A 12,157-nucleotide genomic window follows, 5' to 3' on the forward strand; every position below is an offset into this window, starting at 1 on the left:
GTTACTATCCCCTTAGAAATCAACAAATGAGATACCTATGATTTCTGAATCACAGTTGGTCGCACTTTTCGCGATTGCCCTAACACGGCCATCGCTCGTTGTTACCTAGATTTATATATAACTATACACGCGTGTAATTAAACAGTTAGTTATAATTTCTATATGCTTATGTGTAAGATACATTATATTTTTAAGTAAACAACTACGTTGTCTGCAAGGTTGGTTCAGACAACAAACGCTTCAATTATTGAATAAAATTATTGCTTTTTTTTTTTTTTTTTTAATAATTCAGCTAGTGATAGGTATTTTCGAGAAAATGCTGAAGAAGTGCTAACAAAAAATAACCAAGGCAAAAAAACTCTCGATAGTCTCCACTGAATAACACATTTGTAGATCATACATTCTGGGCAATTGTTATTAATTTTCCACAGACTGCTTTCTTATTACGTATCAGAATGGTGCGCGAGATCGCTGACTATCGACGGGGCGTCATCAGCTCGGGCATTTAAAGCTGATGACGTTTCGGTAAGGTATTCCAGTATGCTTTAACATGAAGTAGCAGAGCCCTAACCTATAGCCGTAAGCTTTATCTAGGTCAACGATTGATTGGTGATATATCGTTGGCGTTCCATTGGCGTTGTATGTCGAAAGTCCCGCCATAGGTAGGTAGCAAAATTTTCAGCTAAAAAACCAGCAACTTGGTTTATGTAATTACAATGGAGCATAACAAACGTGTTTAGAAACGAAAAATGCACTCCTTCATTCCACATTGTGCTATGCTTCTGCAATTCTAGACAGCGATAACTTCTTTAAGTTGAAAAGCATGCAGAGCTAAGCCGATCAGATATAAATTTGCGTCAAGTAATTAACGAGAGTCGACAGTGTTTCTAAAGTTGTAGTGTTGATTTTCCTCTGAAAGGGTGAACGTTAACGCTAGGACGCCTTTCCAGCTAAAGCGAGAACAAAACGTTTCCTTTGCTGTTTCAAAAAGCTCTCTATTGGATGGCTGTGATAACGTTAGATTAAAATCGATTTGAAGTGTAGATACATGGGTGAAGTTAATCTGGCATGTTAAACGAGGGCTACATTCTATGATGTACAGTGTATAATACAGCATAGGGTGTATATTTTATATAATTTAAACTTTTTGCTATTGGTGTTTAGGCGCAAAATAAATTAAGACTTGGGAGAGGTATTTAACGAATGATTCGAATTTCACGCCGCCAAAATGGATTTAAGCTGTCTGACTAAATTCATTTTAATACGTAAAGCTATCACCAAAAACTCAGTACCGAAATTTGCCAAACCGCAAAAAGAGGCAGTATATGTCCAGTAAATGACCTAACGCCGGTCCTCGAGCTGGTGCATGCGAATAGATGGACCTGTTACAAAGAAAAAAGACCTTTCCTGTAACGTTTAATTACTTTTCGATATTGTTACATTTGCTTTACTCTGAGCAAATGAGATTTGGCCAGCTAACCAAGTAACAATGGTAGCAGGGAGATCAATAATGCTATCGTTTCTTAAAATAGTAAATTCTGAGTATACTTACGAAAGCTGAAAATCCCGAAAGATGGTGTAGGGCTTTTGCATTGGACGAATTACTACCGTATTCTGCTTAGGAAAATTCATCTTGTCGATTTCCTAATTTATCGGTATATCGCTGAGATTATGGAAAAAATATTATGACATATTAAGTATATAAGAAAGTAATCACAATTAAGTAATAAAACGTTGAAGCGCACTCACTTACATAGGCATTGACAGTTCCATAACAAGATTGCCAGTTTGATGGCTTTTTGTTTGCCTCAAAGCAATTGCCACTCTGTCAATAACTATTCACAACAGCCGTGGCTGGCCGCATGGTCAAAAAATACCTGACAGCATCTGAGAGCTAGCGTAACACTAGAGCCCTTGATGCAGGTATCCGCTTGTATTAACGGAAAGCTCCGGGCGGTATCGACCGTAAGCCGCGTATCTGCAGCGCCGTAGACAGACCATGCATGTGCTTAGAATGTGCTTATGGGATGTGCTATAGTGTGACATGTATTGAGACGCACCGGTTTGCCGCAGCTTTCAAGCACTCTTATTCCCTGTAGCACAATGCAAACAATAGAACTGTTGCAACCAGTCTGGCCTGTCAAGTAGAACCGGACGAAACGATAGGTTACCTTCGGGCCACCTTCCTTATCTCTGGTTAAAACAAACTAATCTAACTAAGCGCACGAACGAGGAGTTCGGCTCGTGCAGCTCGACAGCCAAGAAGATCCTCTCTATTATAATGTATAACAAAACTATCATTTTTACCTTTGCTACTTATAGCAAAGCATGTAACGGTAGTGCTCGTTAATAGCCCCAACGCTCAAAAGTAAGGACCTTCATTCCAGAGAAAGTATACTTTAGCCTGACAAGCGTCCGCATAAGATGTTACCATATCCTAATCGTCATGTAAACGACAAAACTATAGTTATTAGGAAACATTTAAGAGGCAATACACTTTTTTCAGTATCTGTGTATTGTGACGACCCCTTTTTACGCCGATTATATACAACAATGTCGCCTCAACGTTACGTTTCTGTTAATATCTCATTTCCCTCGGATCGTTTCTGTATGCATGCGTATAAATCGGAAATAATTCTCAGATCAAAATCAAGAAACTTACGAGACGAAGGCTGATGCCCGGAACTATCTCTGAGCGAATTATAAAATCAGATTTCGTTCCTATGATCGTTTACTCCAAAAAAGCTTTATGCGTTGAAATACCTAAGACAGGTTTATCGGATCACAGGTTATATCTAAGAAAATTTACTACGTAAACGAAACGCAAGGAACATAAGCCACACGTCCATTACTCGGCGTTAACAAGACGTTACGCTATGATATGAGTGTTTTATATACATAGTGCACTGCGATGCGCACTTTATGCGGAAGGTCTTTTATGGGAAAATAGACCGAATGAAAAATTCTGCAGCGTATCGTTTGTGTATATAACGGAAGTGTTTGTCAATTGCCTAATTAGCTTATAGCAGATGAATGAAGTTTGAAAGGACTATACTAATTTTAAATTATTGTCCAGTTTAACTTTGTTTCTTATTTCGTATTCTCTTGTTTCCCGTGTTCTTGTTCTTAGTACCTAATTCACTAGCCGTCTAGCGATGTCTTCAATGTTCAAGAAGTACAAATTTTAACGAGGTCGCTGGTCAAACAGACAGAAGGTCACAGTATAGGAATTGTTGTAGTATACAAAAAAAAAAAAAAGGAAACTGCTGACGACAGATTGAGACAGTTCGAAATGCAAAAAATGTTCGCGTAGCGAATGAATCCATCCCGTATTCGTTGAAGTTTTCCCATCATCAAAATTCGCGTCTTACTCTTTCTCTTGACCGAAATAAATCGTCCATCACCCAGGATAGCGTCGTAGCGTTTCACTGCTCAGCGAAAAGCTTTTCCAGTTCTTCGAAATGAACAAATGACGGCCGACATGATAAAACATTACCTCGAAGCTGAAATGTACGTTCTTGGTTTACATGATGTGTGTTGTTTGATCCAGTTGAGAGACGATACCACAATACAGAGCACACGTTTTCTTGATAACGTTATATAACTAAATATTAACTTTATTTGGCATCAGACATTGACATAGCAACAGATACGGCAACGTAAACATTAACAGAAATGTGCCAAAACGTTTCACTCAGCTGACACTTTATACAGGGGACCGAATGAGCAATATTATCTCAAAGAATTGTTTTCATCTCACTCGTCACAGATGACAATTCAAATGTATAATTTGTTCATGCTTCGTCTCGAGAGCAGAAGCGATTAGTTATAATTCGAAGAATCCTATTAATATGTCGAAAACGTTTTATCGATAGGACGAGGAACAGTATGGTGCCACAAAGGACAAACACAGTTGGTGACAAAATTCAAAGAACCGTACTATTTTGACTACTTTCCGTGTATTTTCTGCTCCAGTTAGACCTTGTGCGGCACGTCCTTCCTTTTTCAGATACTATAGTTCATTTAGGACAGCAATTTCTTTCGGCTCATTCATTCTGAACATGCTCTAGATATAATGACAATCGATTTCGAGTAAGCAAGACATCTAAGTGCACGGACCAACCACTTACTTCAAGTTCAGAATGGAACTCATTGAGAAGGTTCTGTCTGTAGAGGCAAACGTTGAATTTTACGACGTTGTTCTCTATATACCATATAAGTTGCATCGGCGGTTGTAACTGTCAAAGAGCTATAATAATTATGCTGATTGTAATTATAGTAATTAATAGTTTAGGAGATGGCAGGATTGGGCGTAGTTGGTTTTGGTCTAGAATGAGGTACTCTAAGCACAACTCGGACGGGTCCGCCGCTTGCCCCAGCGATTTTTAAGGGCATCACAAAAGCATAGGTGCCCAATTTGGGGGCCTGATCGATGTGACTACCCAGATTCTCGAGGATGTATACGTTCTTTTTAGCGAACGCTCTGCAATACAAAATGCATCAAGAATAGCATCGATAAACGAACAACAGTGTTTCGCTTTTCTCTATCCTTAAAAAATACGTTTTGAAACTTTAGGTTGTGAAAGCGACCTAATAAGATAACAAAATGAACGGTGCGGTTCCTACGTGAACGGCATGTTGGAAAATGAAACTTGTGTTAATTCCCAATACGACATGGTGTTCGTCTATTGACAAATGTTAAAATTACTAATTAGAGAGAGCCGAACCAAACGCGGTAATGAAAGACCCGAGTAAAGCTGATTTAGGGGTGATCGCTTACTCATGTCAGCAATAGTTCATTTAAGACAAGCAACAACTTTGCCCTCTGAGGTAATACCTAGCGTAAGTAAACTGACAAATAAGCTTCCGCGGTTCGGAACGTACAAGTCGGGGCAATTAAGTGACACCCTACCGGACGAAATCACTCTTAGTTAGTTGGCCAAAAACCTGGAACAAACGTCTGACACTCAAATAGAAGCTAAAGTTTTAGCTGATTTTGTTTGGAAGTATATTTAGCTATATAATTAAGCGTAAAAAACCTACATAGATTCTCCAATTGTCCTGCTGATCCCTCTTCTAAATGCAATTGTTTTTTGTCAAAATGCTAAACAACAAAGTTATTTGGTTTAACGATTGAAACAACCCGTTTCGGCTGAGATAGGAAAGAGGACTTGATTAAGACACGTGGTGGCACTCCCCAGCTGTTTTTCAGCGAATGTAGAAAACACTCAGAAATGCAAGGAAAGCTGAGCCAAGGCTATGATAAAGGCAGAAGTCAAGCTTAGCAAATATTTTCTCTTGTCCTGTTAGTAACTGTAAAACGGTTTATAGCCTGTCAGCTAATTGATGATTACAATACATCTTTTAGGCGCAGTACATACCGATGTCCCATGAGCGATGGGTAACCATCGATGGAGGGCGAATCAATGCCTACGCCGACAATGTCACGGTTGTGAACTAGCCAACGGGCGGTCTTGGCCCCCATCGATGGAAACACTCGTGTTGAATTGCCATTTTGTCGACCGAAGTAACCTTCGCGGTTGCCCCATAACTATAAAAGTGATTGAGCAATTAGTAAAAGAACGTTTGGTCTTTAGCGATAGGTTGTTTATGTCCAACGAAACGCGCAGTTCAACGTACATGGATATTATGCGTAAGTAAGTTCATATATGGTGTAATAAACAGATACTGTGGTTGTATTATATTTTTTTGACTCTTCTTATCGTTTTGCTTTTGATCTTCGAAATAGATATTTTTTTTACCGCATTTACAATTATAGCTTAAAGTTGCCTATAAATTTATATCGGGTTCGGCCATCAGACGGTAGAGTCTGCTATGTTGTATTTGCAGGATGGAAAAGGGCCCTCATTGAAAAAAAATACAAACCATATGATGTCCAGTACGAATGATGATGAGTGAATTATTCGGCAGTGGACCGTGTCCGTTCTCCCACAGCTGAAGGTCGCGAATACTGAGAAGGTAGCCACGATTTTTAACGACCTTTTAAATCAATGCACAAAACTTTAATTAAGATAAACCGGCAAAAAGTTATACGATACGGTAAATATACGAAATTTACCTTCATCGTCTGCACGTACAAACTATAACAAAATGCAACTTTGCTTTAGATACATGTTTTTCGTATAGGGATAAAACGCCAGATTTGAAATTTCTTCTTCGTTTGAATCTATTTCATGACTGGCTTTTAAGAGCCGGTACTTCAAATGTCGAGATAAGCATTCTTTAAGCGGTGCCGCGATCAATTATTCTATACAGCTTTTTACAGTTGCAAAGGAACAAATATAAGCCTAGAAAATAAGAGCTATCCCGCGAGGGTACGCGCTACAGGTACGTATACAAGGCACAACAAGAACCTTGATTTGTCAAGTTTGCTGAACAAGAAGATATATAAGAAGTAAAAAAAAAAAAACCGGAGTGGAAAAGGATGGGCAAAGTGGATAGGGTAGAGGGAAAAGCTACGAGTTACATAGAGCTGGATAGCGTTCTCTACCAGCGATGCTTAATGCTAGTCGATCCATCGCTACATTGACAAACGTCCATATCGCTAGAGTTTAAATGGAGAAGGAAAACAGAGTTCAGAATGTAAAAATGTCTAACCTTCTTTTTCACATCTATGATCACAGTAGGAATGTTAAATAATCTTCGAAGAGGAATCTGATCAAGTGTCCATCGTTTCGGGTTAAAGTGTCGAGGTGCATCGATGTGAGTTCCGCCGTGACTTGCCGTGCACAATCGGTCCACTTGGTAGAAATCCTTCGCAGTTGTCCCCTACGTGAAAGTATTATGAACGACAGGACCCAATCACACGTTTCGAAAATACTCAACGACAGATCATGATTGAGCGGCGCTAACTGCGTATTGGCTGGTTATGCGATGATCGTTACGTAACTATACCTCGTGTATACATATATGGCTCTGACAAGCGAATCCAGCGGGCTTTGAATTAGTCAGGCTGGAACGATAGTTCTTGAAAATTTGTCATAGGTATTGGGATTTAAGTCGGGAGAAAAAGCGGGATGAAGCCAACGTTGGATATTCCTTTGCTCAATACAAGAGGTAATTAAGGCGTGGCGATGGGGCATTTTTAGCTAGAGATCAGACTGCGTGCTTTTGATTGCGTTCCAGCGGTCCTAAAGAATCGGACTGCATGTGCTATTTTACTCTTATCGACTGTCTCATGGTAACAGATCTTCCTAATGCGCATTGTAAATACTTCCTTTATCTGACAACCGAACCTGCTCGACACTGCCACCGACCTCGATTCTTTTCTAGGAGAAGGTCACTCCCTCGCCTGATGCCTCTCCGGCTGGCGATAGAGGTTGAACTGTGCTTCGTTTATGGCGACCTTATGCTCCACGGGGTTCTTTGTTGATGAAAATTCTGTGAATTTACGTGGAATTCACCACGCGCACTTCTAACTGACCTGGCGTCAATTAAGGGGGTACCCATATTTGACCCAGTTTCCGAATGTTCGGGGTTTCGGTTATAATATTGTAACACGTTACCTATGAAATTCCAGCTTTAGTCGACAAAGCCGTTAAATCCCGACGTCGGCTTTTATGAAAAACCTCCCCAATTGCGGCAATCTTATTCTTGGGGTCCCGACACGTGGTCACCCCTCGCTGGCCTTCAACACTCTAATCCTTGTACGTGAAATGTTTGCACAATCCGCGCACTGTGTGTTCGCTTAAGGTCTCTTTGTCTGTCGTCTTGACCGATCTTCAATAAACCTGCGCAAAAATCTGATTGATTTCCCTTCAAGTAAATTCAACTCGTTTTATTTTACAAGTTTCGAGAAGGCCAGAATATTTGCCAGCCAAATATCGTTGTCTAACTACGTGGCGTTCAAAGTTGTTCGATTTCAAAGTCCGCAGATTTGTCTATAACAGCCTCATGCATATATATATGTTTGAATATGATATGATATGGTAACTCACTTAGAAGAGGGCACTTAAAGACGGTACGAATACACTTTGTTATTTGTTTCTTCTATCTATTCAATTGTATACGAGAAAGAACGCGACCATATTGTAGAGGACAACGACAGAAGCGCCCCCTAGCATAGCGGTTTGTTAAATTCATATAGATCCTAATCATGTTATTAATTGCTACTGCTGCCGTTATCGTCATAGTGATTGAAAGTGGCGCTGCGGATAGTAGTAGTAGTAGGAGTAGGAGGAGCAATAGCAATACCTCGTTCGAATCGTGACTTGTTGCTTTTGTGTTCGGTGTTACAGGCATCGTCGTAACTATCGTTGCCGTTTCACCACCAGCGGTAGTAATCTGCTAGTCACGGGCGTGACGGAAAGGACGTAATCTAACCTTGTACAAATAACAAGCAGCCAAGTGGATGTTGGCAGTGATAGCACCCTACTTTGCTCTGTTTAACCTGACTCAGTTGTGGTCAACGCGGTGCTGTGCCCCGGAGATCGAAATAGCCATATTATCACCACAGCTTACGCCGGTTGGCAATGTCGATATGATGCCACACAAAACGTGTTACATACCACTGTACAATCTTCTGCGAGATGCATATCAATATGGAAAAACGGAGAGCGTCTGCGGCAGAGCATACCGGTGACGGTGTATTTTGTCTGCGAGTTACCTTACACCGTCGAATATGGAGGGAATAGAGCACTATCTATGATTGGAAAAGCCAGCGGCTTGAAACTGAGGTGTCGAACGTTACCTCGTGGAACATCTTTAAAGGTCGAGGCAAATGAATTTTTTTATTAATTGAAAAAACTAAAATAGAGTTGGGTTTAAATGTGGACCCGACGACCAGTTATTGAAAATTTGAATTTCAAATAACATTTTTTTTTCGGCAGTTACATTCTTCCTTCTTTTTTTGTGTACGAAAGAGCAAAGTAAGCCTCCGCAATTTATTCTAATTGTCCTCTTACTAGTAGGTTTTCTTCGGAAATCTTTTTTTTTCTAAATTTGTAGTTTCGTAAAATCTTCATGAGCTGCCAGCACTGCTGCTTCCGCATTCCGTCGCAAAGTCAAGCAACAGGACGTTAGGTGGAGTTTTTTTCCATAACCAGATACAAATAAGTCTGTGCAAAAAGCATCTAAGTCAATTAGCTTGCCCAGACACGCGGAATATATGTCAAACATGGCTAGATTATCCTTCAGCAATAACTTCGTACTCGTTCAAAACATGCGAATCTTAGCCAATCTACCTTGCATTCATAGGAGGCTATCATATTATATTTTAGTGACTATTTGGTTTCAGTCTGCTAGAAAAAAATGGTGGTTTATTTACGCGCAGGCGTTCTTTAAGTACTATCGGCCGAATTTAATTAAGACTTAACTTGACATCAACGTTTTTCACCACAATTAATTAGACAAAGAAATTCTAACTTAGCTGATCAAAAAAGAAATCCTATTAATATGGTTGGACAGGGCTGAATTTAGATTTATGAAATTCTCTACCATTTTTGCTTTTTACCTTTAAGTGTAAAATGAAATGAAGTAACAGAGGAGGCAACTTCAACACCATACTTAGACTTCCTCGGCCGACGTTTTCTAAGTCGAATTTTATACATCGAAACTATATTCGTATATCCAAGTGGAAGGCCTGTCACTGAAGGCGTTTGAAGTGCATAAGGCCCAAAGGACTGGCTCATCTTTAGCTTCCAACATTGACAGTACACAATAAAGTGAGGTGATTTCGTTCCAAAAACACGCATCGGCTGAGACATCTCTTAGCAATGCCAACATTCAAAACAACAGGGTCTCAACTATAATTTTATAGATAAAGAAAGACATTGTACTGCGCAGCCGGCCGCAAATTTATAATCCAAGAGTCCGTCATCAGCGTACAAACACTTCGATTGAGTTATATGATGAAATACACTGTTATTGAGTAGTACTGATGTTTGAAGGAGAAACGCCAACAGGTTGAGCTTAAATGTCCACAGACCATCTCTGTTATTATTATCCAGTATCTGTTGGTTCTGAAGGGGTAATTAAAACGCATTTGCAATATCAGTAGTATATAAAAATCAAAATTCGCTAATTTATGTATGAAAAAAAGTAACCTAAAGACAGTTCTCAGAAAAAATATAATTATTGATCGTAAACACCTGCTAGTTACTGCTAATATAAAAGCTACTCTTACTGCGTCTACTAACAATTGTAGATATATTTAGGTCAAAACTTTCGTTGTCATCCCAGTAAATGGTTGAAGCGTCGTAGGCCCAGCTGAGATCGATGAGGTTTTCATTTGTTGATATCTCCCAGGGGAAAATCGAGGTCTCTGGTACCAATGACTCTCTGTGGCATTCTCGAATCCGTGAACGTTGAGTTGCGTTTTTAGATGAGCCACGACCTTGTTCTAGCTGAAGTGTGACGAAAAATTTTCAGTGAATTAATGAGATATCTTTATTTAGATCTAAACGATTCAACAGCGTTGAATAAATAAAAGATATTCGAACAACCAATATTTATCATCGTGTGTCCTCTGTCTCTCTAACTTAGTTTCGATTAGTCCTTCAGGTAACCTTTATAAATGCAGTGTCGAAATGTTCTTATTTCTCTTTCAATTTCTTATTTCTCTAAAAACTCTTTCAAACATCATTGCTCGTGGAAAAGCCTCGTTGGTTGCGACGCGAAAATCCTACGTCTCCTAAGCTAAAACGTTTTACTTCAATAGTGCCTTTTAAAAGGTATATGTGCTGTTATTTTTCTCTGGAAATATAGATCCGCAAGTACAATAGCATGTACGCTATGTTTTCTATATAACGATATACCTGAATGGCCTTTTGTTCAAAACTCATCAGTAACGTTTTGGCTATCCAGTTTCACAAATGCTTTAGTTTTTCCGTGCAGAGTTGCCCTCAACGATACAGTTTCTTTAAGGCTGTAATTGGATTTCATCGTGTACGTTTGTCCAGGCGTAGAAATGTTCAGACAGTCTATCTAAGATGCAGCTACCATATTCTCTAAGGGCTGTCACGAAACGTATATTGTAATTAACCGTATAAACAAATCCGCTGTTTTTGATCGTTTCTGACATTATAATCAATTAGTTTGGGTAGTAAATCAAGTTTCGTTGTTTACATGGGCGCAATAAAAGGTGTTCAGAGCAATTTTTCTAAAGATGCGCTTGTTACAAAAATATATCTTCGTATCAAGAACACATATGTGGTTGATGTATCCGCTGATAGCGTGGTACATGGGGTAACACAACTTTGAGCAGAGTTTTAGATTCGATCGATATATATGTATATAGTAAGTGCTTACCCATCAAAGCAGAATAACATCAAACGTAATAATACTAGAAAAAGTCGCTGTGAAACATCTGCACTTTCGTTAAGCACAATCTTACTAATATAATTATCTAAAATTGTGCAAGATTTTTGCCGTATCGTATCGTATCGTATGGATTAACGAAAAGAAACAGTAACAAAAATAATAAGTGCAATTTGAAAAGCATATCTTGTTCAGGCCAAGCTACAATCGAGTACGGACCTAACCAAGTGAGATGATCTGAAAGCGCCTAAATATAGAGACAATTCGATTTCGGACGAGAAACAGCGAATACTCACTATGGTTATTGCCAGAACGATAATAATAAGAGGCCTCATCTTGGCGTTTCACGTAGCTCGGTTCTGTCGTTGATGCGCGGACTCCAGAAGAAATCGAGGCCCACAAGAGGCAAGGCCAAATAGCGAGCGTTCTGGGCAGTGTTTTTCTAAAGAGCGTTTTTTTTTCTCAGAAACTGAAAGATTTAGCGGTTGATGGTGCACCTATCGTTGTCTCTGAGAGCCACCTTTGGTTGTCGGTGAGGCACAACGGACCTGTAGGGAAACAGCGTTGTAGTCAGTATTGCCGACAGGGGCATGAAAGAAACGCCACGTACGCCGCTATTATTCGTACTGACTAGCCAAATTCTGCTTCTACGAAACGCAAAGATTTGGCTATGTGAACCCTGGTCCTGGGGCCGATAACGAAGACGGGAGACAACCCACGAAAACTATAATGATTTTCTAACGCAATGCCGATGCTGAGGGACCCACTCGTAAATCAATGAGGTATAGAATCGAGCAGTGAGCGAATCCAGCATGTAGCTCAAGAGCGAGAATGCCACGCAAATTCGTAGTGTCGAAATTGTTGCTAGCGCCAACATCGG

The 12,157-nt window shown here is 39.7% G+C and overlaps 1 protein-coding gene across 5 annotated transcripts in view; it reads right to left on the minus strand.

Annotated features, from left to right (window-relative positions):
- Positions 1 to 3,582: 3,582 nt before the first annotated feature.
- The window catches only part of LOC111251308 (uncharacterized), a 54,812-nt gene continuing 46,237 nt past the window's right edge, over positions 3,583 to 12,157 (minus strand). For 4 of the 5 annotated variants that reach the window (XM_086991763.1, XM_086991759.1, XM_086991760.1 and 1 more), the window contains 5 exons: positions 10,158 to 10,364; positions 6,619 to 6,789; positions 5,887 to 6,000; positions 5,382 to 5,551; positions 3,583 to 4,483 (listed from right to left, as the gene is read on the minus strand). In XM_086991763.1, coding sequence (XP_086847889.1) covers positions 4,291 to 4,483; positions 5,382 to 5,551; positions 5,887 to 6,000; positions 6,619 to 6,789; positions 10,158 to 10,364 — 855 coding nt within the window. In that variant the 3' untranslated portion in view covers positions 3,583 to 4,290. Of the gene's footprint in view, positions 4,484 to 5,381; positions 5,552 to 5,886; positions 6,001 to 6,618; positions 6,790 to 10,157; positions 10,365 to 11,573; positions 11,826 to 12,157 lie in introns of all 5 variants that reach the window. The other variant, XM_086991762.1, reaches the window with a different exon arrangement.

Source organism: Varroa destructor, unplaced genomic scaffold, assembly GCF_002443255.2.
Source record: "Varroa destructor unplaced genomic scaffold, Vdes_3.0 BEIS01000005.1, whole genome shotgun sequence".
NCBI classification, from domain to species: domain Eukaryota; kingdom Metazoa; phylum Arthropoda; class Arachnida; order Mesostigmata; family Varroidae; genus Varroa; species Varroa destructor.